We start from the raw sequence: 25,689 nt of genomic DNA on the forward strand, positions 1-25,689 counted from the left end.
CACAGCTGATATAAGCTTCAGATACTAACTTGGCAAAATAACTGTAATCTTTATTTTTCTCTATAGCCAATTTAATTATTCATTCTTACCATTCCACAATGGAGAGGTAAAGTAAACACTTATGTTATAAATGACTTTTTTATCATATTACTTAGTTCTGGTGTAATTCATACCAACTATACTTATTTGTTTGTGTAAATTAAATTTGGTTTCATAGGATATAATAAGATTCGTCTAGAAAAAGCCTTGCATATCGTGAATCACGAATCACCGAACACTTTATCAAAGCGAAGGTTTTTAGGAAGTTGAATAATTCTTATTGGTGAGAGGAAAGGTATAAATAATTGCTATATGTTGAAGATAGGAATGATAAATAATTCACTTTTTTTTAGGAAGATGCTTGGACCTTGGTGTAGTATTTAAGTTGAATCGTACTACTGTGGAAAACAGAATTTTCAAGTCCTTGTGAAAACTGTGATGATTGATTCATATGAAAAATTAGTATACTCGTTATGCTTTTGACAGTACACAACTATTAAAGTAGATATTTGTAATGATTCAACAATTGTGATTACAAATATTCTTCAATTTCAATCTCATTGTAAGTTGAGGATATTTGTTCTCCAAAAGAGACGTATAAATCAAAAGTTCTACCTTCATAAGACAATGGATCAAACCATTCCAACATCTTGCAGTATCATAGCTTCAACATTTCAGAGTTTCATACTTGTTAGGATTAAACACAAAAACTACAAGAAACAACCATGCCTTATTAGAGGTTCAAATGAGTAAACTAACAAAAAAGAGAACTATTAGGCACCGAAACTGCACGAAATCCAATTTGTCAGACGACTGCATATGTGCTAAAATTGAATGATCACAAAACAACAATATCTAGATTATTATTATTAGAGCAATGCTAGCTGCAGTCGCTCTCTCAAGCGCTTTTGAACACCTGCTTTTCTATTGGTCCACGTCTTTCTTATGAAAATTTGTTGTAACAGGCAACCGGTTGTATTTAATGTAATTGATATTAAAAATTATTTTAATTAACTTTCTTCTCCACTCATTCAATTCCTGGACACCCAAATCGCTGTTTACAACAAAGCGGCGGCAACCGCCTTCATCATCGAGATCAGCACGGCAAAATCATTGTAAGTGAAGAAGAGGGAGATAACTTTTGCTTCTGAAAGAGACTTTTTTTTCAATATAAAAGAACTCATTTTTTAAATATTCAAAGATGAAAGAACCCATATTATATAATAAAGAAGCAGGAGGTCGTGAGGTGTTTGTGTTTGAGCAGGAGACCTTCAAGTTCAGCATCTAAATCAACTAAAAAACAAATCTTTTCCCAGATTTCTTAAATGCATTTAAGGTCAAATTACTGCCATAAACAATCAATCCTCAATAAATTCATTCTCTCATGCCGATAAATATGAATCCAATTTTTCAATTTGTAATTGCAAATTACCATTTCCTCCTAACGTTACCACTTCACTCTTCAATCTGAAGAACAATAGAGAGCTTGTAATTGGGGCATTTGAGATGGCAAAGTCAATGGGCCAGGTACACATAAGAGAATATTGAAAACAAAAAGCCCCTTAAGATGAGGTTCTTCTATATGCTGCTATGGGATCTTCTTCTTAAGATGTGTGACTTTCAGATCTAGTACTGTGTTTGAGAAAGAGAAAGAAAAGTCTGTCTCCTTGAACCCATTTGGTTGCAGAACAATAGTTTTTTATTTTTATTTTATTTTACAAAGAACTGGTGTTTCTAAACCTATAGAGCCAGTAAGCCGGTTAACAGATTTAATTTATTGTAAAAAGTCAATCACGTGGCCCAATGGTTGGGAGAGTAGTCAAAAGCGACTGTTTGGGCGATGGTAGATAGCATTCCTCTTATTATTATTATTTTTTGACAAAACAACAACGCCTAGATTAATCTAACCAGTTAGATTAATGTTTTTATTAGAAATATAGTGGCTCAAAACAGTCCCACTTTCTAAAGATAACAACCCGACCGCTACCCCGCCAAACTCAAATCTCAGTGCCGAAACAAACAAGAGGGTTCAACAGCCACTCTCTAAGAGAATAATGGTACTCTTTTAGCTTAGCCTTTACAATTCTTCAGGACAATATAAATTTGATTAAGAGTCATGATGTCCCTTGACATATTTAATAAGTAGGAAAAATAAAAAAGAGAGGAACATAGAAAAGATTGCAAAATCTTAGAGTGCTTTGTCCAATAATCAGAAAAAATATGTTAATAAGACAAAAAAATCAACTCATACAAGTGGGAAATAAACATGCAGTTTAAAATGTTATGTTGGAAGTATATAAATAGATACAATTACATTAAAGAAAATTTTACAATAAAGACATGTGCAATATAGAGAAAACCTTACATCTCTATTGGCACTGATGAAGGATATTCAACATGAGGTTTTTCACAGTGGTTTTTCAATTTTCTAACATACGTTTAATTAAATAAGTAAAGATGGATAAAGAATCAATATATTATTTATGTTTATGACAAGGGTTTGCAGAGGAAAAGAAGCTAAATCTCCTTCAATGAGCCGCTACCTTCAATTCTTAACTTTTTATTCTTATAACATTGATTTATGTAAACTCTTAAATGGCTAAATTTACAATATACTAAGTCTTCTCTAAAATTAAAACATGTAGGCTGAATGAGTGTGTATTGTTTTCATTACAGATCCAAAAAAGTTTGTAACAGGTACCTTCTCTAGTCAGTATTGATAAAGGTCCATTCAGTCATAAGGTCCATTCAGTCTTGAACAACTCATACTGATGAACAAGCATAAGACTCTTTCCCTCTCTAACCTTCTTGTTGCCTTCAAAGTTTGCACATAGTCAAGCAAACATTGCCTTTGCAGTGGATTTGTCACTCATCTTCATGTACTCTGTGCGAGGTATAGAAGCAACAAGGATTCCTCTCATCTTGTGATGCTTCTTGTAAAGCTTCTTCTGAGCAGGAGTATGTTTCTTTCTATCAACAACAGCTCTTTCTTCATCAAGGACCAAGTCACCAACACCTTCTTCAAGAATATCCCACAGTTCTTCATCTAAACTCATGATGTAACTGTACATGTTGGTTTTCAACCAAGAGAATTCTTCAGGATCTCCATTGAACTTTGCAGCTTTGCCAGAGTTAGACTTTACCATAATCATATGAAACAACATTGTTTCTTGCAGGAATTTCTTCAGCCATGTTTTTCTCAGATCTTTCTCTCTTACACTGTTAAGTGTTAACACAACAGATCAAAGCTCTAGATACCACTTGAAGGTGAAAAAAACACAAGAGGGGGGCGGGGGGGGGGGGGGGGTGAATTGTGGTTTCTTCTTCTTCTCCTAAACTGAAGTTACTATTCAGAACCTGATAGAGTTCAACTTCTGAGGTAAGGTTCAGAATCTAAGTGCAGCGGATAAGTAAAGAGTGTAGAGAAAGAAGAAAGACACAAACAATTATACAGGTTCCTTCCACAAACCGGAAGTAGTCATGTCCCCCTTGCACTTCCAAGGAGAGTTCACTAAAATCAATATTTGATTACACTGCTCACTACTAAAACTAGCAAGAGACTTCAAACTACTCAAGCACAACTGCAAGAGATTTCCTATGCTCAAGAACAAAATCAAGAGACTTCCTATGCTCAAGCACAACTGCAAAAGAATTGCAAATAAAAGTGTTTGAGGTTGAACACTTGATATACAATCAGTGGTGTTCACAATACAAATCAGATACAGACTCTTAAGACTCTAGAATTTCTAAGATATGAAAGTTGATAAGAAATTCTAAGTGAACTTTAATGTGAAACAATTTCAGGAGAGTTTTGGCACTTGTAAAATTGTTGTGAGTCTCTTGGAAATCTTCAAGCCTTCACTCCTTTATATAGAGGTATGAAATAGACGTTGTTGATTGCCAGCACATCAAAAAGAGTCGTTTGAAGCTTGATCAAATCACCAATGATCTGTTGCTTGATTTGGTTATTGTCCTTTGAAGGAACAATTTCAAATCCATTCCAAGAATAGAGGAATACCAGCGTAGTCACAACTGTTGTTCTTGTACTATTGCATACACAAAACAGAGTAGTGGAGATAGTGGTTGTACAATTGTACTATTGTCCTTTTCCAACGTTCTCCTAAGAATAAGCATCCAATGCCTTCATAATTCCTCTGATTTAGCCATTGCTCCAGGCTTCTATTCTTCTGCAATGATAGGCTTGATAATAACATCATTTAACAAACTTTGAAGCTTCCAGTCTTCAGTTTCTGAAACTTCAGCTTCTGATGGTCTTCAGAACCTTTGATGACTTCAGCTTCTAGTGAACAACTTCTGAGGAGGGTGCTTCTGATGTCGTCGGCTTCAGGACCTCTTGTCTTCAGAACCTCTTTTCTTGCAACACAAGCTTCCTTTTACATTCCATTGCTCTCATTTGTTCTTCAAAACCTATGTATTTAAAGACACTAAATTTTTGTCTATGATCCTGCACACTTGAACAAATATTAGCATATCCAATTGACAATTTTTAATACCTTGTTATCATCAGAACTCAAAGGGTAATGTTAAACACATTTTGTTCCAACAACTTCTTGACACTGTTAAAATCTGTCCTGACCTTTCTGCTTGTCTATGCTCTTTCTTACTTCAAAGGTCCGTCAGGTACTATATCTTCCATTGAGTCTTTATTTAATTTTTTTTTTTGGGGGGAGGGGGGGGGGGGGGGGGGGGGGGGTGAGGATCATGTATGGAGGGTTGGCGTTTACATAGTTGACGGAGTTTAATTTATCTATGTTAGGAAAGTGGTGTTGGACGATGTTAGTTAATAGAGGTGGTTTTTGGTATCGGGTGTTGGCTGCTAGGTATGGTGAAGAGGTTGGAGGTTGGGGACTGGAGTGGTTCTTATTGGTGGAGGGAGGTGGGTAAGATTAGAGATGGTGTAAGTGAGGAGGGGGTGGGATGGTTTTCAGAGATGGTGTTGTGAAAGGTGGGAGATGGGCCAGAAACTGTAACACCCCGTTTTCCTAACATAAAAGTTTCTTAATTAAAATCAGAGTTTAACAACTTTAAACGGAATGCTACACTTCTTAAAAATTCATAAACTGGTTAAATAACAATTTATCCTTCAAAAATCAATCAACATAAGTATTTCAAAAACTCGCAGCGGAATTAGTTCAACATCAATAAAAAGTCTTTGGCACGCAGGCCTCATCATAAAAATCTCATAAGTCTTTTTTCAGAAAATTCAAGTTCCTGACACTAAGCTCTATTATATTCTACAGAAAAATTCAAGTTTAAACCACTCAAAAATTGTTTTCCAAAACCTCACTTAATCACTTATTTGCAAAAACGCTTAACATCAATATTTCACTCGAAAAATCCGAATTCATCTACCCAAATCCAAAATCCTGATTAGAACATTGTTATAGGATTAATCTATGAAATGTAAATCATCTATACATAGTTTTAACAAACTTCTATACTATCAACAATCTGTAACAACCTCAAAACCCTAATTCTTAAACTCACCGACATCTCATCTAATCACATGGTTTTAACTTAACAACTACTTCTGATAATCATCATAGGGATTATCTAAGGTTTATTTACAGTCTCAACATCAATCTAATAACTTTTCATCAATTAATCCTCAATCTCACTCAAACCCTAATTCTTCAATCTCTCAAAAACTAATCCCCAAACATGTTAGATGTAATCCCATGATTTACAGACTTAATATTAGTGAAAGATAGTCCCACCTTACCTTAGATTGTTTTTCCGAAATCAAAAGTAGCGTTCTTCGTTCCTAGGGTTCTCTCCCTCTCTGAGTTCTCCTCTTTCTCCTCTTTCTCCAAAAAGCGGTTTAACGTAAAAACTCTTTTTAACCTAAGCTTCCTTATTTATAATACTAATCACTCTTCCTAAATCTATTTAGGCCCAATAACTTATTCTTCTTTCTATTCTAACCTCCAATTCTACTTACACTAATAATTCTCATATTCTAATAAATAATAGAATAATGCCACATAATAAAATATTAACACCTCATATATATAAATAAATCACATAAATAGATTCTAACTTAATAAAAATAATTAAATAAAAGGAGGGCATTACAACTCTCCCCAACTTGAAAGAATTTCGTCCTCGAAATTCAAAGCACAAGATAAAATAAATTTAGTTATTGCATCTTCAAAGAAGACACAAAACCACATCAAAATTAGTCAGTTAAACATGATCACATAATAAAACATAACTACTATCTAGAAAACATGATGACACGACACAATGACTCATCTACTTGGCCGGACGGACCGACCTGCTTTGATACCAATTGTAACACCCCGTTTTCCCAACATAAAAATTTCTTAATTAAAATCAGAGTTTAACAACTTTAAACAGAATGCTACACTTCTTAAAAATTCATAAACTGGTTAAATAACAATTTATCCTTCAAAAATCAATCAACATAAGTATTTCAAAAACTCGCAGCGGAATTAGTTCAACATCAATAAAAAGTCTTTGGCACGCAGGCCTCATCATAAAAATATCATAAGTCTTTTTTTTTAACAATCAAAATCTCATAAGTATTGTTCAACATTTATTCATAAAAATCCATAAGCAATATGTAAGGAATAGAAAGTAAAGACATGATCCCATCCCGTTACGTATCAGAGCACCTAAGGACACACTGTGAGGAGTCCACTCACGACCACACCTAATCTTGATTACCTGCAAGTTACCCATACGAAGGGCAACATTTTCAAGCAGAAGGGGTGAGATTTCTCAAACAATAATATTAAGCAGGTAACTCATTAATTACATTTAACGACTTAAGCTTCATATAATTCATTAATTATATCTAACAATTTAAACTTCTTTAACTAGTATCATTAATCTTCCTACATTAGTCATAAACTTCAGTATACATCAAGAAAATACAATCACAAACATCATCATACATCTTCATAAATGTAATCATAAAACATCATCTTATATCATCATAAATACAATTAAAAACGTGTTCATACCTCTTCAAATATACATTCATAAACGTCATCAAATAACCTCAATTATTAATCATAAAAACATCATCACATGTCATCAAATAATAGTCACAAACAATCATCACATAGCATCAATATTAATCACAACAATCATCACGTTTCATCAAATAATAGTCACAAACAATCATCACATAGCATCCATATTAATCATAACATCATATATATCATCATTAGTAAACATGTAGCATCTTATCATAAATCACATAACATCATATCATAACTCATAATCATCAAATCATAATCAAACATCATCATTAAATCATAATCATCAAATCATAATCAAACATCATCATTAAATCATAATCAAACATCACTTGACTCGACAATGCGACTCAACTCGACTATGCAACTCTTAACATCTCAAATCATCTTAACATCTTAACAACTTGACAACTTGATATCTTACATCTTAACAACTCGACAACTTGACATCTTAACATCTTAAATCATCTTAAATCATCTTAGACATCTTGATAATGCAAATGCATATGGTATCAATATAGAGCATCAAGCTCCCAACATATATGAGCGTAAATAGGCTCTTTAGGGAATCAAGCCCCCAACCAACATATATGAGCGTAAATAGGCTCTTCAGGGCATCAAGCCCTCACCAATCGTGTGAATGACTAAGCATTCCAGGGCATCAAGCCCTCACCAATCGTGTGAATATCATATCATCGATAGGGATATTCACATCAACTTAATCAAGGTTCAACAGAAACAATCAACAACAAATGCAGCATATAACAGTGCTTGAATATCATATCATCAATAGGGATAATTCACATCAACTTAATCATCAAAAAGAATCACATAAAGCATATTTATCAATATCACATTAATCACAATCTATATCCCTTAATTACAATCTCTCTCATTTAAGGTTATTGATTTGGGGCCTTGCTATACATCTTAGGAACCCTTTAGAGACATAAAAATAGGTAAAAAATTAGTCTAAGTCAACACTTCATCGTGGCACGTTGAGGTACCATCGTGGCACGTTTGGACAGCCTAAAAAAGGTTTCGTTTCTGGAAAAATTGTGGCACGTTGGGCTTCCATCGTGGCACGTTCATAGTTCGACAGACAACATCAGATTTTCTACCTTTCACGTTTTCGTGCGTAAAACCTAAACCGTTAATCCGTTTTTGATGACAGTTTCGCCTACGCGCTCCTGACACTAAGCTCTATCATATTCTACAGAAAAATTCAAGTTTAAACCACTCAAAAATTGTTTTCCAAAACCTCACTTAATCACTTATTTGCAAAAACGCTTAACATCAATATTTCACACGAAAAATCCGAATTCATCTACCCAAATCCAAAATCCTGATTAGAATATTGTTATAGGATTAATCTATGAAATGTAAATCATCTATACATAGTTTTAACAAACTTCTATACTATCAACAATCTGTAACAACCTCAAAACCCTAATTCTTAAACTCACCGACATCTCATCTAATCACATGGTTTTAACTTCACAACTACTTCTGATAATCATCATTGGGATTATCTAAGGTCTATTTACAGTCTCTACATCAATCTAATAACTTTTCATCAATTAATCCTCAATCTCACTCAAACCCTAATTCTTCAATCTCTCAAAAACTAATCCCCAAACATGTTCGATGTAATCCCATGATTTACAGACTTAAGATCAATGAAAGACAGTCCCACCCTTACCTTAGATTGTTTTTCCGAAATCAAAAGTAGCGTTCTTCGTTCCTAGGGTTCTCTCCCTCTCTGAGTTCTCCTCTTTCTCCAAAAAGCGGTTTAACGTAAAAACTCTTTCTAACATAAGCTTCCTTATTTATAATACTAATCACTCTTCCTAAATATATTTAGGCCCAATAACTTATTCTTCTTTCTATTCTAACCTCCAATTCTACTTACACTAATAATTCTCATATTCTAATAAATAACAGAATAATGCCACATAATAAAATATTAACACCTCATATATATAAATAAATCAGATAAATAGATTCTAACTTTATAAAAATAATTAAATAAAAGGAGGACATTACAGAAACTCTTGTTTTTGGTATGATCGATGGTTAGGGGAGGTTCCTTTCTGTCAGCGTGTCAGTCGGTTTCTTGAGTTAGCAGAGAACAAGTCGCTTACATTGGCGACTATATATGTTCTCTCTAGGTTGGGATGAGGGGGGTGAGGCATGGTAGGGGAGGAGGAGGTTGTGGGCATGGGAGGAGGAGTTGGTAGCGGAGTGTAGGATCTTACTTGCTAATGTTACTTTGCTGTCTAGTGTTTCAGATCACTGGCAATGGCACCCCGACATTGTGGGGGGTTATTCGGTGCGTTCATGATATCAGTTGCTCACTACTCATTCTTCCTCTTCGATGGGGGATTAAGAGACTCTTATTTGGCATCCTCAGGTTCCCTTAAAGGTTTTTATCTTAGCTTGGCGGTTGCTTCATGACAAGTTGCCAAGAAAAATCAACCTCCTTGACCGTGGTATAATAGATGCTGATCATATTTCTTGAGTGGCGGGTTGCAGTCACGTTGAAAGCGCTAACATTTGTTTATTAATTGTGAAATTTTCGGTTCTCTATGGCAGCAGGTTTGTATGTGGCTTGGCTTTTCAGGTGTTGATCACCATAGCCTCAACACTCATTTTACCAACTATTTAGGTGGCTCGAGGAGTCGTAGATCATTCCTTCCATTACTGTGGCTTTTTTGTGTTTGGCTCACATGGAAAGAACGTAATAATAGAATTTTTAATAATGTTTATACTTCCATTACAAATCTTATGGAAAAGGTAAAGTTTAATTCTTACGGGTGGTTGAGGGCTAATAATGCCTCTTTTCTGTACGGTTGTCAGCAGTGGCGGTCGGACACTTTGTTTTGTTTGGGTATCGGTTGATGCCTGATTTTGTATCTATTTGACAGACTACTTGTACTTTGAGCGATCTCTTTAATTCCAAGACTAGTTTTTAACAAATCCCAAGACCGTTAATGGTTGATTGCGTGAATTCATGAATTTGTTACAAACTCGTAAAATCAATTAAGTTAGCAAATCAAACAGCATATTCCATCATATTAATAAATTAACTTGTTTGTCCCTGTAAGCTTAGCTCTAAGGACAATGCATAATATATGCAAGGTCTGGGGTTCGAACCCCAGACATCAAAAAAAAAATTAACTTGTCTCATCATGCTATCAAATTAAAGACATGTCTAAAGCCTCCTATCGAGATATTCAAGGAGTAAAACTTGCAGATGACGTGTTCTATTAAAATTTTCAAAAGAATTTTTTAATATTCAAGGATGACTTCTTCTTCATATAATATTAAGAATAAATTTTTGTGTTAACTCTTTCTTTAGTATGCCTAACAAACAAATACTACGCATGAATATTTTTTAATATTTATAATGTCAAGAAGAAGATGATCTTTATAAATTATATAGTGATAACTAATATATTAAGGGTTTTGTTAGAAGCCACCCATGAAGGTGTCTTTTAGCAAGTCACTCCTCAAGGTGCGATTTCCACTTTTTAGTTATAACTTTGCTAAAAGACACTTTCATAAAAATTAGTTGGTGTCTTTTAGCAAATGCTCATTGAATAACTTGCGAAAAGACACCTTCATAAAAGTTGTCTCCTAGCAAAACCCATATATTAATATGTTAATATATTATAAACATATAAAAGAACATTGTAATATATATATATATATATATATATATATATATATATATATATATAAATTTAAAAAGTTTTTTTTTGTGTGACCTTTTTTCAGTATGCTGAAGAGACAAACACAACACATGAATATTTTTAAATATTTATAATGTTAAGAAGAAGATGAGCTTTATAAATTAAAATGTGATAAATACATATATTACGAAGAAGAAAAAAAGGAGGGGAATATGGCTAAAATTGCCAATTTTGTTTGTTGTATGATTATCTTTGTTTCCCTATTTTTGGTTGCAACGAAGGCTGGATATAAACCATTTTTAACCATTTAAAATTTTCTTCTCTATTTTCCACACAATACATTATCCCATTTTAGTTACACTTTTTATTCTGTCTTTTTTTGTTACAGGGCCTTATCCATGTAATACTGATTCTGATTGTCCACAACATATGTGCCCCCTGATTATGATTCGGGGTGTAAGAATGGATATTGCAATCGTTGTTATATAAGGTGGTGAAGATATCATGTGCTCCCATGATTCTTCATTTAGTTTCAGACCCAAGATAGCACACAAATGCTCTGCTACAATGTTCCACGAGCTGTCATTTAGTTATTTTCTTGCCACCCAATAAATTGTTTTTTTTCCTTTTTATTATTTCAAGAACTTTTTAGTGATTTATTAGCTCTCTAAAATAATGATAATGAAATCCAATTATAATATCCCCATGAACTCCAATTCAGGGATATCACATTTTCTTTTCCACCATACCGCTCATTATAATATCTGTAATAGTTAAGTTTACAAAACAGTTTTGTTACTTCTAAGCCTGTGATTATATATATGTGTCATAATACTGTTACATTTGTAATTTTTCTCAAATTGCAATTTATATTTCTTTTACATGTTAATATTTCGAATTGCCTTTTAGACATTGTTTGCTGTTAAGGGTTATGAAAATATCGAACATTACTACAAACCAGTAATGATCTAATGTTAAGTTGCATAAATTGTGACATTGCTTCCACTTAAGCATACTTTTTTTTGACAAATCCGCTTAAGCATACATTAAATGCCACATCTCACATCTATTTTCTACTTAATCAAAACTAAGAGTCGCATTGATTGGTAGACCAAATGTCTAAATTTTAAAAATTAGAGGTATTAATTTGTGAAATTAAAAATAAGAAGACCAAAATTGTAGATTTGTTAGAAAAAGCGAAGGACATTCCTGTACTAAAGTTTTAAAAAAAATCACCAATGTACACCTACAATGCTAATTAGTTTTCCAATGAGCCAAATGTTTTGAAATCTATCACCAAATATGAATTCATAGAAATTGTGGTTGGACGACCTAACACAATCCCACATAATTAGTTTTTGGGGTGAATATTACCCCAACTTATAAACACTAAAGAGAATCGTACATTATAACAGAATAAACACAACGAGTAAAAACAAAATATTTCCCTTGAAATGGATCCTTACGAATGAACAAGATAAGGGATCAAAGTTATACCTCTTGTAATGCAGTTCCTTTGCAGTCATATTTTCTGATTGATCACGAGCACCACATAATCGGCAACGCCACTACCCAGTCAACATGAGCAGTCCCCTCCATGCACAATGCTAGCTGCTAAAAGATGAAGACTTAGAGAGAGAGAGAGAGAGAGAGAGAGATAGAGAGAGAGGGCGATTTAGGGTTTTAGAAATCTATGGTTCCTGAAGTGGTATCAGGTTTTTCAGTGCATTATTGCTTCTATACTATTTATAGAACCTCTTTGTGTGCATATCAAGTCAGTGCTATTGGGCTTGTATAAGCCCAATAACCCATTCGCAAATTTGCTATTTATAGAACCTCACTTACTTCTCTCGTTCAAATGTTCTTTTATGTGTGACCTTGTAGGTTTCTCGTAATGTTGACAATAATATTAAATCACATATTTAAAATTATAATCATGGAGCAATATGTAGCAACACATCACTGCTACCCAAGTGACGAGAATGTCACGTGGCCTGAAAAAACTTTATGTGATAATGATCTTATGTATAATTATCCTTTTACCCTCATGTATATATACAACACAATGCATAATATGTCCCCCTTGTCCGGTTTAATATTGGTCCCTTAGACATATCTCCAGTTATGTAGGAGGGGAAAATTTCATCTTGGTCACTTGTGTCCCTTAGGATGATTTGTCGAGGACCCATCAACCAACTTTATGATCATCCAGTTACGGATGATGTTTGTCCAACAACAAAGTACCTGACTCTTACATCTAGGGTACACAATGGTTTTTGGTCAAACGGTGAAATACACCACTTATCACTATGAGAATGACTTGTGACTACCACATAATGTTCTATGTAGCATTCTCATGGTGGGTCAATTCAATATAAATACTACCACTCATAATATTACTCTTGAATATTACGCTTAATATTTTTATGTATGTTAATACTTGATAAATCCTTATCCATGACCCGTGAGATAAGATTATCAGTCTACCCACATAATAGTCTCCATCCTTTAAAGATATCCATCTTCATACTAAAACTTGACTACATGTGTTTTAATAATATTGTCCTTGTGTTTAATGTTGTCTCACGATTAAGTCATACTTAATGTTCCAATTAAACAAACTACCTATTCTAAAGATTTTATCACTTTAAAACCATAAACATAAAAAGAAATGCCTTTATTAAATAAATATTCGATACAAGTACCAAGTTCTTATAAATAATTGGCCTCTAGGGATTACACCAACAAACACATGTTCATAACAACTTTTATCCGATGTGAGACTCTTCAACACACCCCTCACGCCCAATATTATTGGACTTGGTGTGTGGATATAAAATGTTTGGTGGTCTGATAACTGTAACCTGATCGCAGGTAGGTCAAAGGATCATGGGGGAGGCTCTGATACCATATTGAAATTGGACATACCTCATCCGATTTGACTAGTTGATTAGAAAGATGTTTGGTGCGGTGAGCTAGTTGTTCTCTGAGTGCTTGAAATAATGAGGGGTGATGTATCTGCAGACACTTCGACACTCCAGTCAGTGTTTGAGCTAGAAAAATGGTTAGAGATAGAAGATATTATACCTTTGAAGACTTTGTAAAGTACTCTTTTATAGAGGTGTAGGTTGTCGAATGATTATGACATTCGTAGCTCTTGCTTATGATGGATTGAATCTGAGTATTGGGCTTAAGCCTATTGTCAGCATAAACATTTGAGCAAGTCTAGCACACCATCCTAACAAAGCTTGAGACAACCACATTGCTGCAAATGTTTTATGCTCTAGAAATTGCAGCACTCTAACTGTACAGTGTAAACCATCTCAATCATTCATGGAAGCTATGCAGAACCGACTAGGGGTGTTCAAATCCAAACCGATCGAAATAAACCGAAAACCGCAAAAAACCAAATATATTTGGATGCGTTTGGATGTTGTTTTGTAAAAACAGTTAAGATCGGATCGGATTTCGGATCACTTTTTCAAAACCGAACCAAACCGAAGCGAACTGCAAAAATAAATATTAATACTTACTTATTCTTTTATTAGTATTATATATTGCATTAAACCTATTATTTTACCGTGTTTGTGTAATATTAATATTAATAAAAAAATTATATTCTTCAAAAAAGAGTAAATAAAAAAATATATTTTGTATTTTGGATATCTAAAAACCGATCCAAATTAAACCACATATATTTGGATCGGTTCGGTTCGATTTTTTTTAGAATACTCATCCAATCCGAGCCGAACCGCATGCGATTTTTATTTTGGATCGGTTGACAGTTTGCCTCAAAACCGATCAAAACCGCACCGCGAACACCCCTAGAACCGACACCATGTGAGTGTCGGACATCAACATAACAGCGACACGTGTGATGGCATTTAATTACTTCAATATTCCTAAATAGTGTATCCTATCTACGTGTCAGCATTTTGGTGTCTAGTGTTTGTATGCTTCAAAGTGTGAAACACAGATGGCAATGATATATCAGCCTCGATAGACTTCACATCATCACCGTATTTTCTTGTTCTGCCACTTCTTTCAAACACAACTCATCAAGAACAATATGATGTCTATTGAACAAAGCCTGATCTCCAACTATGGACATGTCAGTTTTGAAAGACCTATTTTAGCATTCATGTGAACCAATTTCTGCATCAGCTCTTATTAGTGCTACATTCTCTACTGTATGATCAGGTTATTGGATATATTCCTCCCTGTACACAAAAGGAATTCTTTACCCTGTACACAATTAAACCAAAAAAAATATATATAAACATGCCCACAATAGCAAAATAACACAAACGACAATTTCACCTAGTGCAGAATTCAAAACATGGAGAAATAGAACTGTAAAACAACCAGGATAACAGGGTAAACATGGAAATCACAAACATTTTAAATGCCTGACTTCCACACGAAGAAAAATTGGTTCTCACACCATTGGGAAAACATAATTTATAGGAGGGGAATCAGACAGGTAGTAGACACATGATTTTCGCCTCACCTAGCAGAATATGCACTTATAAGTTAAACACGTGAAGTGGACTTTTTCAAAAGACGCATACAACAATAATTGCATCAATTACCTGTCTTGTCCGAACCTGATATGCTCAAGGTTGAACAGTGATTTCATTAACGCCTACTCTTTTCAGTTTTTCTTATAAATCAGGAAAATCTGCATCTAATCTCTATGCTGTTAGCCATTACTATATTGATCTAAAATTTTACATGTCTATAATATCTCTACAAACATTAGTAGATGGCATGATTACTAAAAGTCCATCTTCACCCCGAAAATCTGAAATAATTAGGGTAGTATGGTCAATATATAACTCAGTAGGAATTTATCAAATCTTAGAAAGGAAAAACTATTTGAAATCATGTTAAATAAAAGATAATTTGTCTCACAATAATAAAAATTGTTTGTTTAGTCTTTCTTAACGTACTCATAAAAATTAAGTTATTTTCATAAACTATTAAAATTATGTTAACAAAAGAATATTTGTTTTTTTTTAAAGAAAGATACTTATAACATTTCATTAGTAATATGAGTATCAACACAAGACTGTATATCAAAATAATTAGTATGACTAGCTAATAATGTAGTTGCACATAGAGCATTTCTTAAATTTGTTATATTTTTCTAGAATATGAGTATCAACACAGGATCGTTGACTAAAATAATATTCGTTGAAGGGGATGGTATAGAAAATTTGCTCAAGTGTCTACAATATAAAATTGTGTATGTGTCTACCTTTGTTTTTGGCGAATGGGATTTTGACGTGGATTACAACGTATGAGTGTAGTTTGAATAAAATAATGATTGATCAGAGCATGAGCATAAACTTACTTAATGGTTTAAATGATTGATCAGAGCTTACAACGAATACAATAGTTATTGTTGTTTAAGGATTTAGAAAAATACCTTAAAAAAGATTTTTACCACCAAAGAGATTATAGGGTTGAATCACGATCAAATCGTTCTCTTTAAGACCTTTTGCGGCACCACCAAAACTCGTTCAAGATAGACTATCAACCTCCTACAGGATAAAACACGTCTATAGGATAAAAAAGCATAGTTCAAAAGAGTAGAAGAAACACGCCTATCTACAGTGTAGTAGGTAAACACGCCTATGCGTTTACCTACTACACTGTTGATAACCATTTGAGAACTAACACCCTGACTCGAGAATTAGTAGAAGAAGAGAAAAAGTACTCGTCAACACAAGTTAAAAAGCGGGAAAGAGAAGAAAATGATTCGAAGTTTCTGAGTACTTTTCGTTGTGTGGAGTGCACTATGTAAACTCTCTACTTATAGAGAAGATTCACAACTAATATGTGAGAAACTTTAGGACCAAGTAATTCACATGTTAAATCTAGTACAGAAATGTCTCAAATAGAAGACAAAAATATATTATTGAATACCAAAATATATTTCATATCAAGTACCAAAATATATTAGATTGCATATATACCAAAGTATTTCAAATTGTGTATCAAAATATTTCAGATTGCGTTCCAAAATATTTTATTGCGTTCCAAAATATTTTAGACAAACTTAGAGACTAAGAAAACAATTTCTTATAATGATTAAAACTTAGAGACTAAAAAAACAATTTCTAATAATGATTAAATGAATTATTTAATTTAACAAACATAACAATATTTAATTTAACAATTTAAGATTTCATTTAACAATTTAACATTTCAATTTCATATTTAATTTAACAAACATAACAATATTTAATTTAAAATTTAACAAACATAACAATATTTAATTTAACAATTTAAGATTTCATTTAACAATTTAACATTTCAATTTCAATAATAAAGATAATTTAACATTTCAATTTCAATAATAAAGATAAAGAATAGCAACTTAGATTTCATTTAACAATTTAACATTTCAATTTCAATAATAAAGATAATTTAACATTTCAATTTCAATTTAACAATTTAACATTTCAATTTCAATAAGATTTCAATTTCATTTAACAATTTAACATTTCAATTTCAATAATAAAGATAATTTAACATTTCGATTTCAATTTAACAATTTAACATTTCAATTTCAATAATAAAGATAATTTAACATTTCAATTTCAATAATAAAGATAAAGAATAGCAACTTATAGTAATTTAACATTTCAATTTCAATAATAAAGATAAAGAATAGCAACTTATAGTAATAGCCTTATAGTAATAGCAACTTATAGTAATAGCCTTATAGTAATAGCTATTTGCGTTTTAGTCTTTTAACTCAATTTCCACACTTAAAACCTTTCATACAAACATGATTCTTATTCCAATCTAACTTATTAACATTAACTCATCTTAATTACTCATTCCCTCTCACCAAAGCCCAAAACTGAAGCGGAACGCGTCAAAGGAATGCACGGGGACACCCAACACACCCCCTGCCCTCAGAACTGACAGAACAGCTTATGATGTTGCTGTCATATATTTAAGACCTGGTCTATTTTTTATGAAAGTAATTGGCAAGAAACGCTACAATTACATTGAATTGCTAAAACAAACAAAAATAATAATACGATGCATGGAGCAAAATACATGAGCCAGTTTGAGATAAATTAAGGGGCTTAGATTTATTGCTATCTTTCGTCGTTCTATACAATTGTAAAAACAAACATTTTCGTATATTTAATTAAGTTTAAGGTTAAAATAGTAAATTAATTTAAAAATCCAACCAAAAGATAAACAAAGAAAAGCCTTTGTAAATTATTTTGAAAGACACAGTTACAAAGTCTTTTCTCACTCATCTAAACAAAGATGTAGAACTCTAATATATAAAGACTCAAAACTCTCTTGACTTTCCTATGTGGGAGTTGTAGAAACGCAATGTTCCTAAGTGAATTTTGAAACACTCTAAAAACACAAAAATTACAACACTATCTTCTTTCAAAAGATTGACAATTTACTTTCTCAAAGATGAATCTGTGTGACTTAATACAAAGAGTGGGCATGGAGGGTAAGGAATTCACAATACATTGATCATGAAACTTTCCCTCTTCATAAAATTCTTTCCGTGGTTGTTACCTAATTCGAAGGAGAAAACTAGTAAGAGCTTTTGAATGGTTTCCCAAGTCTTTTTATTAGAGTCGAAACTTAGCATCAGTTTATGAAAGAGACCGCCATCATTAATATTGATGAAAGTAGTATTAGTAGCAATTGTTTTGGAATCATTATACATGTTTGGTTTCATAACAGCTAATGAATGGAATTTAAACTCACTACACCATTTATCCTCTTCAGCAACAGTTAAAAATCGTAGCCAAAACTATGAAAATCGTTGCCAAAAAGAATAGGGGACGTTTTTCAGGCGTCTCCTATTCGAGCGTCGCCTATTGTCTAAAGGGACGCTTTTTCATGCTCTTTGGGCACAGTTTATCAAAGCGTCGCCTATACCTTTGGAAAAGGGGACGCTTTTTTATGTCATTTGAGGCAACAATGTTTAATGCTTTCGGATGCTTAATCAGGCTGGACACGGTCGATTAAGTTATCCGATCGACTTTGTTATCGTTTAAGGGATTTGGACACGAATGTTTAAACGATAACTTAGAAGTAATTATATCACTTTGGACACGAAGGGTAGTTTAGAATTGATTGTGATAATGTTGTTTATAAAGCTAGAATTCGTATGGATCATTAGTTTACGTGTGACGCTTGGTTAAGGAACGCTACTCCTAACAAGTTTCAATCCTTATTAATCTCATCTTTTACTTTTTGCATTTAGTTAACATAGTTGTAAATTCAAACAAACAATCACCCTTTTTACTTAGAATGATATTTGATGTTGAAATATCCGTGATGTCGCACTAATCCCTGTGGAGACGATACAAATACTTATCTTGTTTTTGATGCAAAACTAAATTCATCACTAACAACAAACCCTAGCTTCATGAAGGAGAGGAGAAATAGAGAAATCAAACCAAATCCAAGCTTCCACATGCTTTAGAGACCATGAAGGAACATAGCTTGAAAGCTTTTCATGTGAGAATGAAGTTTGAGGAAAGTTTGGTGGAGAGGTGAAGAAAGGATGGCGTGAGAGAAGAGAGGGAAAGAGGAGAATGTCTTTACCAACATTTTAGAAAGAGAATGGATAAGGAAAATGAGATATTTTCTTGCCCATAACATATAAATATCCCTTTTCGTGCAATTACAATTTTGCCCTTGCCTTAAACGTGTTACATCCGTCTCTGATACTTAACTCGTATTAAGCTGACACCACATAATAAATATTTTCCATTAAACTTAATTTCCATAAACTTTATTCCTCTGATACGATCGACTGGTAATATTCTGATACTGACAGGCGGGATATTACATTCCCCATCTTAGATCTGTTTTGTTTTATTTGTTATTAGTCCCTTCATTTTTATATTCCAATTTTTACCCCTATTTAATTATAATATATCAGTTTTAATTTTAATTTGATGGAGAGTAAAATATTTTGAAGGGACAAAAACATGTCACTTTTTTAGAAGAACTAAAAACAAAATTAGCCATATTTATAGAGATCAAAATTTTTATTAATCATTAAATTAAAATTAAAACTGCATGCTGAATTTTTTTAGAGGGACAAAAACATGTCATTTTTTTTATAAGAACTGAAAATAAAATTCTTCATATTAATAGGGACAAATTTATTTTTAAACCCTAATTAATATTACAAAGTTTTGTTGAAGGGATTAATATTACAAAGTTAGATACAAACTAAATTTATTTCTTTATAAATAATGTAGTAAATATATATTTACGCCATGTCTATGTTTTCAAATTAAAAAAATTATTGAGAATGGGCTGGATGTATTGGATTTTTAAACAGGAGATTAAAAAATAACGTATTCAAGTAAATTAATTTGTGTCAAATTATAATTGAATAGGGCTATGAATTAGAATATAAAATACAATGTGTACAAGTAATAGCAAATAAAACAAAATTGATCTAAGATGGGGCAATTTGACAATTGCCCCATGCTAAAACTCGCCCAATCTATAATTGTCCCCAAAAGTATCTAAGGGGACAATTAATGTTTGTCACCAAAGAAAAAATAGTGCAACGCTCCAAAATCGTCCCCAAAAGTATCTAAGGGGACAATTAATGGTTGTCACCAAAGAAATAAGAGTGCAACGCTCCAAAATCGTCCCCAAAAGTATTTTAGGGGACGTTTATCAGGGGTTGCAAAAATATTTTTGGCAACGCTCATAAATCGTTGCCTTAGAGACTTTTAGGGGACAATTTTTACACGTCCCCAAAAAAAGTGTTGCCAGAGACAATAAATGGTGTAGTGACTACTTCAAAATTCAACTACAAAATAGAAGAAACCATACATTTTGGGAAGTGTGTTTGGGTTTCCTTTTTGTGTCATACATTAAGGACAAATGCAACTGATGCATCTGTGATTACAGCCGTGGACCATAATTTAGAAGTATATGAACTGGACTGACAAGAAGTAATCACTGTTTTGTGCTAGTTATATCCAAAATTTGAGATTCAACCACTGTAGATATTAGATGCATACAACAAATATCATATGTACAAATTATTACACGACCTTATATATAACAACAGTTTTAAAAAACGTATGACATTACAGACCAATGAGAGAAAGGAAAGAGCAAAACATACTACTATGACTTTGCATACGCAACCTTGGAGAAGACCTTATCTTCTTCAATCATCAAAGCGTCACTAAAAACTATTACATGCTTGCTTCATAACTTCAAACAAATAGAATAAAAAACTTTATACATATCAAGCCAGCACCACAGTTTCTAATTCGTAAGAGATGCACGTGAGCCCTCTTTTTTGTGTCATCATTTATCACAGTGAACAAGAACAAATCCCCAGATCTGCAACAAGCCTATAAATTAGATAAAAATCACGGCGTCATTCGAAGCATCCTCATCTTTTCATTTTCTAACGTACAATTGCTTATAAAATTAAGCCTGGACAATTTTGTCAAATGTTATTGATAGATAATTTTGGTACTTGCATTCATTTATAAAATTAGGTAATAGATGAACACTCATAAAATACCTGCATTCATTTTAGACTCTCGTCTGTCATGAAAAATTCAAGATTTACGGTAAAAAATTATTTTTCACTCATATGTGATTAATACATAACTTAAACTTCAAATCTCAAAGCATGAACTCACGAAAATAATAAGTTACTTTCAGATAATGTGTAAACATGTTTTTAATCAGAAAAAAGTTGGTCACCATATGAGGTAATTTCCGTTGTATGGATGAGAATTATATTGTTTTCTCACAGGGAAAAAAAGAAATCCATATCTAGGTAATAGGTAAAAAAAACCATGCTTGAGCATTATATTGTTATCCAAGTGATTTTCTTAGGCCTTCAAAAACTTCTTCCAAGGTCAGAAATTGCATAACAGAAAAGAGCAGAGACTGCAAGAGAACATACCACTGATAATACAATGAGATCCCACAGAAACTCTCAATATTCGTCCTAAATAGCATGGTTGATTTCTAAAAAGGGATCCAATTGAATATCTAAGCACTTCATTTCCTACTAGAACTTAGTATATTAAAACCATTTGACCTCAAATTGTGCAGCTGTAATCATTTTTATATCTAACAGTTCTGTTCTGTAAACATTCTTAATAGTATCTTTTGTTCGCATTCTTTTTTCAACATGGGAAATTTTTAGGAATCATTCCCTTAGGTGTTACTCTTGGAATTTGATATGACAGACCAATAGGTGTCTACTAATATGATAGTGCATCTCCTAAAGTATTTGACAAAGTTAACACCAATGAATTCTATACTTTGATTCTTAACACTTTCATTCTAACCATTATGTGCAGAAAAGAAAAGTAACTAGATTGAATCATGCTTTGATATTAAAACATGGCTTGGCATACCTTTAATATCAGAAAGTATGATAATCAAGATAATCTGGAGTCTAGTTTCAACTATGATATCGAAAAGCATAACCACCTGACCTGTCTTGCCTGTTTGGAGTTTCTTTCCTATTTATCTTGATCATCTATTGGTCTTGATAGGACTGAAATTTTTTGAGGAAGGTCTTATTAGGACTGCAATCTAATAACAAAAATTCTTTACTATGGGAAATGTCTTAAATACATGGGTGAATTGCTATTAACCATTGGCACAAAAATTTCGCAACCAACATTAATGCTCTAGCATATGCATATTAACTAGGATAGTAAAATTTATGCAGAAAAGTATCAAGTATAAAATGCACATCTGATGTACTATTTGTTATCTTTATTAGTTCCTTCCAATGTTGGTACTCTTTCTTCAGTTCATTAATAGGCACATAATTTAGCTGTAAATCATGGGAAATAGAAATTATGCTGCAAGAGTTAAGTATTAGCCATCTGTAATTGTAAATATTAATTTCTACACTGTATAACTCAGTCATCAGCATTTGACAAAAATTGTCCATACAATTATGGCATCTGGCCTGCATCCTCCAGGGGGCCCCATCTTGCTTATTGAAATCTTTAACAACCCTTAAGGAATCAGTCTAAACCCAGACATTCTGAAGATGTAAGCTAGCAGCTTCTTCCAAAGCAAACATACAGGCGCTGAATTCAGCCTCTAAAGGGGTACCATACCCAATATTTTGGGCGAAGGCACCTAAACAAACAGAAGAGGAGTTTCTAAGCACCACTCTAATAGAACCAGAAGGAGGGCTCCCAAATGATGATCCATCACAGTTCAACTTGATACAACCAGAAGGAGGAGGTGTCCAGCTTACTTCCTGAGTGTGAGTGAGCCTTCTAGTCTTCAAGGCTATACCAAAGAACCTAGCCACCTTAAATTCAGTCATAGCAGCTGATCCCTTGACAATAGACAGATCAAAATTAAGCTTGACTTCAGTAAGGATAGTATGAAAAAGAGTACTCATAGAGCAGTGCTTGTTGGAGAAGCACCTGTTATTTCTTTCAATCCATATACTCCAAATAATGTGAACAATAGCAGAATTCATCAAATGCTTCACCATTTTACTATCGATAGCAGTACTGCTCATAAGAAGAGAATTTATGGATGAGAGATCAAGAATGTGATCAGTACCCTTCATGAGCCAAAGCCAAAGTTGCCCAGTGATAGCGCACCTAAGGAAAAGATGGAGGGAAGAATCTTCAGACTTCTTGCAGAAACAGCAGATGGAGACAATTATACAACCTCTTTTCTTGAAGCATAGATAAGACCAATTTATTTAGGCAACAGTCACAACTAAAATATGGAGAAAATGGGGATGGTCCTGACCAAATATAAAAATACAAGCCACAATAGTGCCTGCTACTGTAACAAATGCACCTGAAGAAACATAAAAATGTTTTGACTTGGTTACTATGAATAGCCGAGTCACCAAGTAACCAAAAGACTTGCTGAGCAAGTACGCGAAGCAAACAATTCAGCAACACCTGTCACTGTACTTATAGAGCGGGAACTAACAAGTGAAGTACAATACAACTAACTAAACTAGCTAATATAGCACACTACAAGAAAAGAACTACAAGTAGTAACTGATATCTCACACCCCTGACCCCTGCCACAAGCTTTAGGTGGGTGATCAACAGTGGGAAGCCCAGTAAACTTGAGCTTTCCTCAAAATTGTTTGTGATTCACCATCATATGGAACTGAATCTTCGGAAATAAATTATGAGTACGGAGTACCACAGACCTGTGTAATGAAGAAATTCGAAACTGCCAGAAAGAAATAAATAAATTTTTAATGGAACAATTTACTCTCTGCTCCTTATAAATGTGATTGATGATTCCTATAATAAAAATAAATGTGATTGATGATTAACTACGCTCAAGAAAAGTTAAGTCATAGTATTCATCCCAGCCAACTCATCCTAAACATAAAAAAATGTTTACAAAAAACAAAGCCATTGGATGAGAAATATGTTGAAAACATATACACAATAAACTACTTGTTCACAAGAACAGACACAAACAACAACCAATGCTATGACTAGAGATAGTAAACATCCATGAAATGTTGTTCTAGGCCTTTGTTACTACTTCAGTAAACTCCATGTTCATGTTGACTGTTCCCATATAGATTGATGTATACAACAGCAGTAAAAAGGGTTCAGACACACAACTTCGAACTCTTTGAATTAGAAATTATCTAGGTCTTATAATATCATCTATAAGACAAGGGAAAAAAGCTCACATTTTAGTTCTAGCATCAAATATAACACACATTTTATTTCTGCCTTGAGAAACTACAGGGGATAGCAGTTCAAACATTCCATGTGGTTCTTTTAACGCTCCAACGAGTTTTTTATCTTCTATAAACGCATTGTGACCACATTGATGTCTATAAAAGCTTTCCAAACTTTTAATAAGAACCAAATACATGATAAATTTGAATTTTCCCATTCATAATGATATGGTTCAAACATACAAGTGACTTGATTTAAATGCTAAATAGTATTTGTGAACTGTATAAAATGTAATGCATGAAGAGAGAATCGACAACTCTATCTATCTAATGAATGAGAATAGCATATGAATTTCTTCAGCTATAAATACAATCGGCCATTAATTAGCAAAAGAAAATAAAGTCACCAGTAATTATAACTATCATAAAATAAATTACATAAACGGAACATTGGCATAAATTGAAATTATACAATTGGAAATTTATTAACAAAGAACAATATAGTCACCTGTAATTAAAACAAGCATAAAATAAATGACAAACGGAAAATTAACTTATAAGTTTAAATTGAGTCTAAAGTTCAAGTCACATAGTACCACGTCTACATCCTTGCTTTAGAAACAAGGTGATACCAAACTCTCATGGTAGACGTGGGGGGTAATCCAACCATTGATGAGTGGAGTCTTTGGAATAAAAGTACCATCTTTGAAACCATATACAAAACAATACTTTTTTGGTTTCAAAAGGGATGTACATTCCATCAACACTTGGTCATCTTCAGAAATCCATATTGGCTTGATATAAAGATAGTAAGAAGGATCTTCCAGATAAGGAACACAAAACAATTTAATCCAAGACTCTTCATTTTCATACTCCTTGATCAGCCAAACACTATAAAACTCTCAGCTGCAGGCAGAGATACACAAAGTATCCCTCAACACACCCAAATTCACATCTTCCCCTCCAAAGTTTGGAGGCAAAAACTTTCGACGAGACTCGTTCACCAATTTAAAAGAAACAACATTGTAAACATGATTAGAACACACAATCCAATTAAGTGTGCTACTCACGAATTTCAGATCTTGTTCCATCGGAACAGGGAAATTCCCCTCAACAACATCCAAGAATTAGTACCCAAAGTATGAACCTTTATTTTAGCTTTGTTAGTTCCATAATAACCATCAGCATTGTGGAAAACAGCAACCACCTTATAATTAACAATTAA

At 33.1% G+C, this 25,689-nt stretch overlaps 1 protein-coding gene and 1 long non-coding RNA gene across 2 annotated transcripts; one reads left to right on the forward strand and one right to left on the reverse strand.

Annotated features, from left to right (window-relative positions):
• The first annotated feature begins 10,917 nt into the window (after positions 1-10,917).
• Positions 10,918-11,651, forward strand: LOC146936738 (uncharacterized). The gene is made up of 2 exons (XR_015033205.1): positions 10,918-11,002; positions 11,151-11,651. It is a non-coding gene; the product is annotated as an uncharacterized LOC146936738 (long non-coding RNA).
• An 11,157-nt stretch (positions 11,652-22,808) lies between these two features.
• On the reverse strand, positions 22,809-23,366 carry LOC146936739 (uncharacterized). Its single transcript, XM_085749277.1, has one exon. The coding sequence runs from the start codon at positions 23,364-23,366 to the stop codon at positions 22,809-22,811; it is 558 nt and encodes a 185-aa protein (XP_085605403.1).
• Positions 23,367-25,689: the final 2,323 nt, after the last annotated feature.

The sequence above is a fragment of the Medicago sativa genome, chromosome 3, assembly GCF_051527215.1.
Source record: "Medicago sativa cultivar Bolivia chromosome 3, Bolivia_mono, whole genome shotgun sequence".
NCBI lineage: Eukaryota > Viridiplantae > Streptophyta > Magnoliopsida > Fabales > Fabaceae > Medicago > Medicago sativa.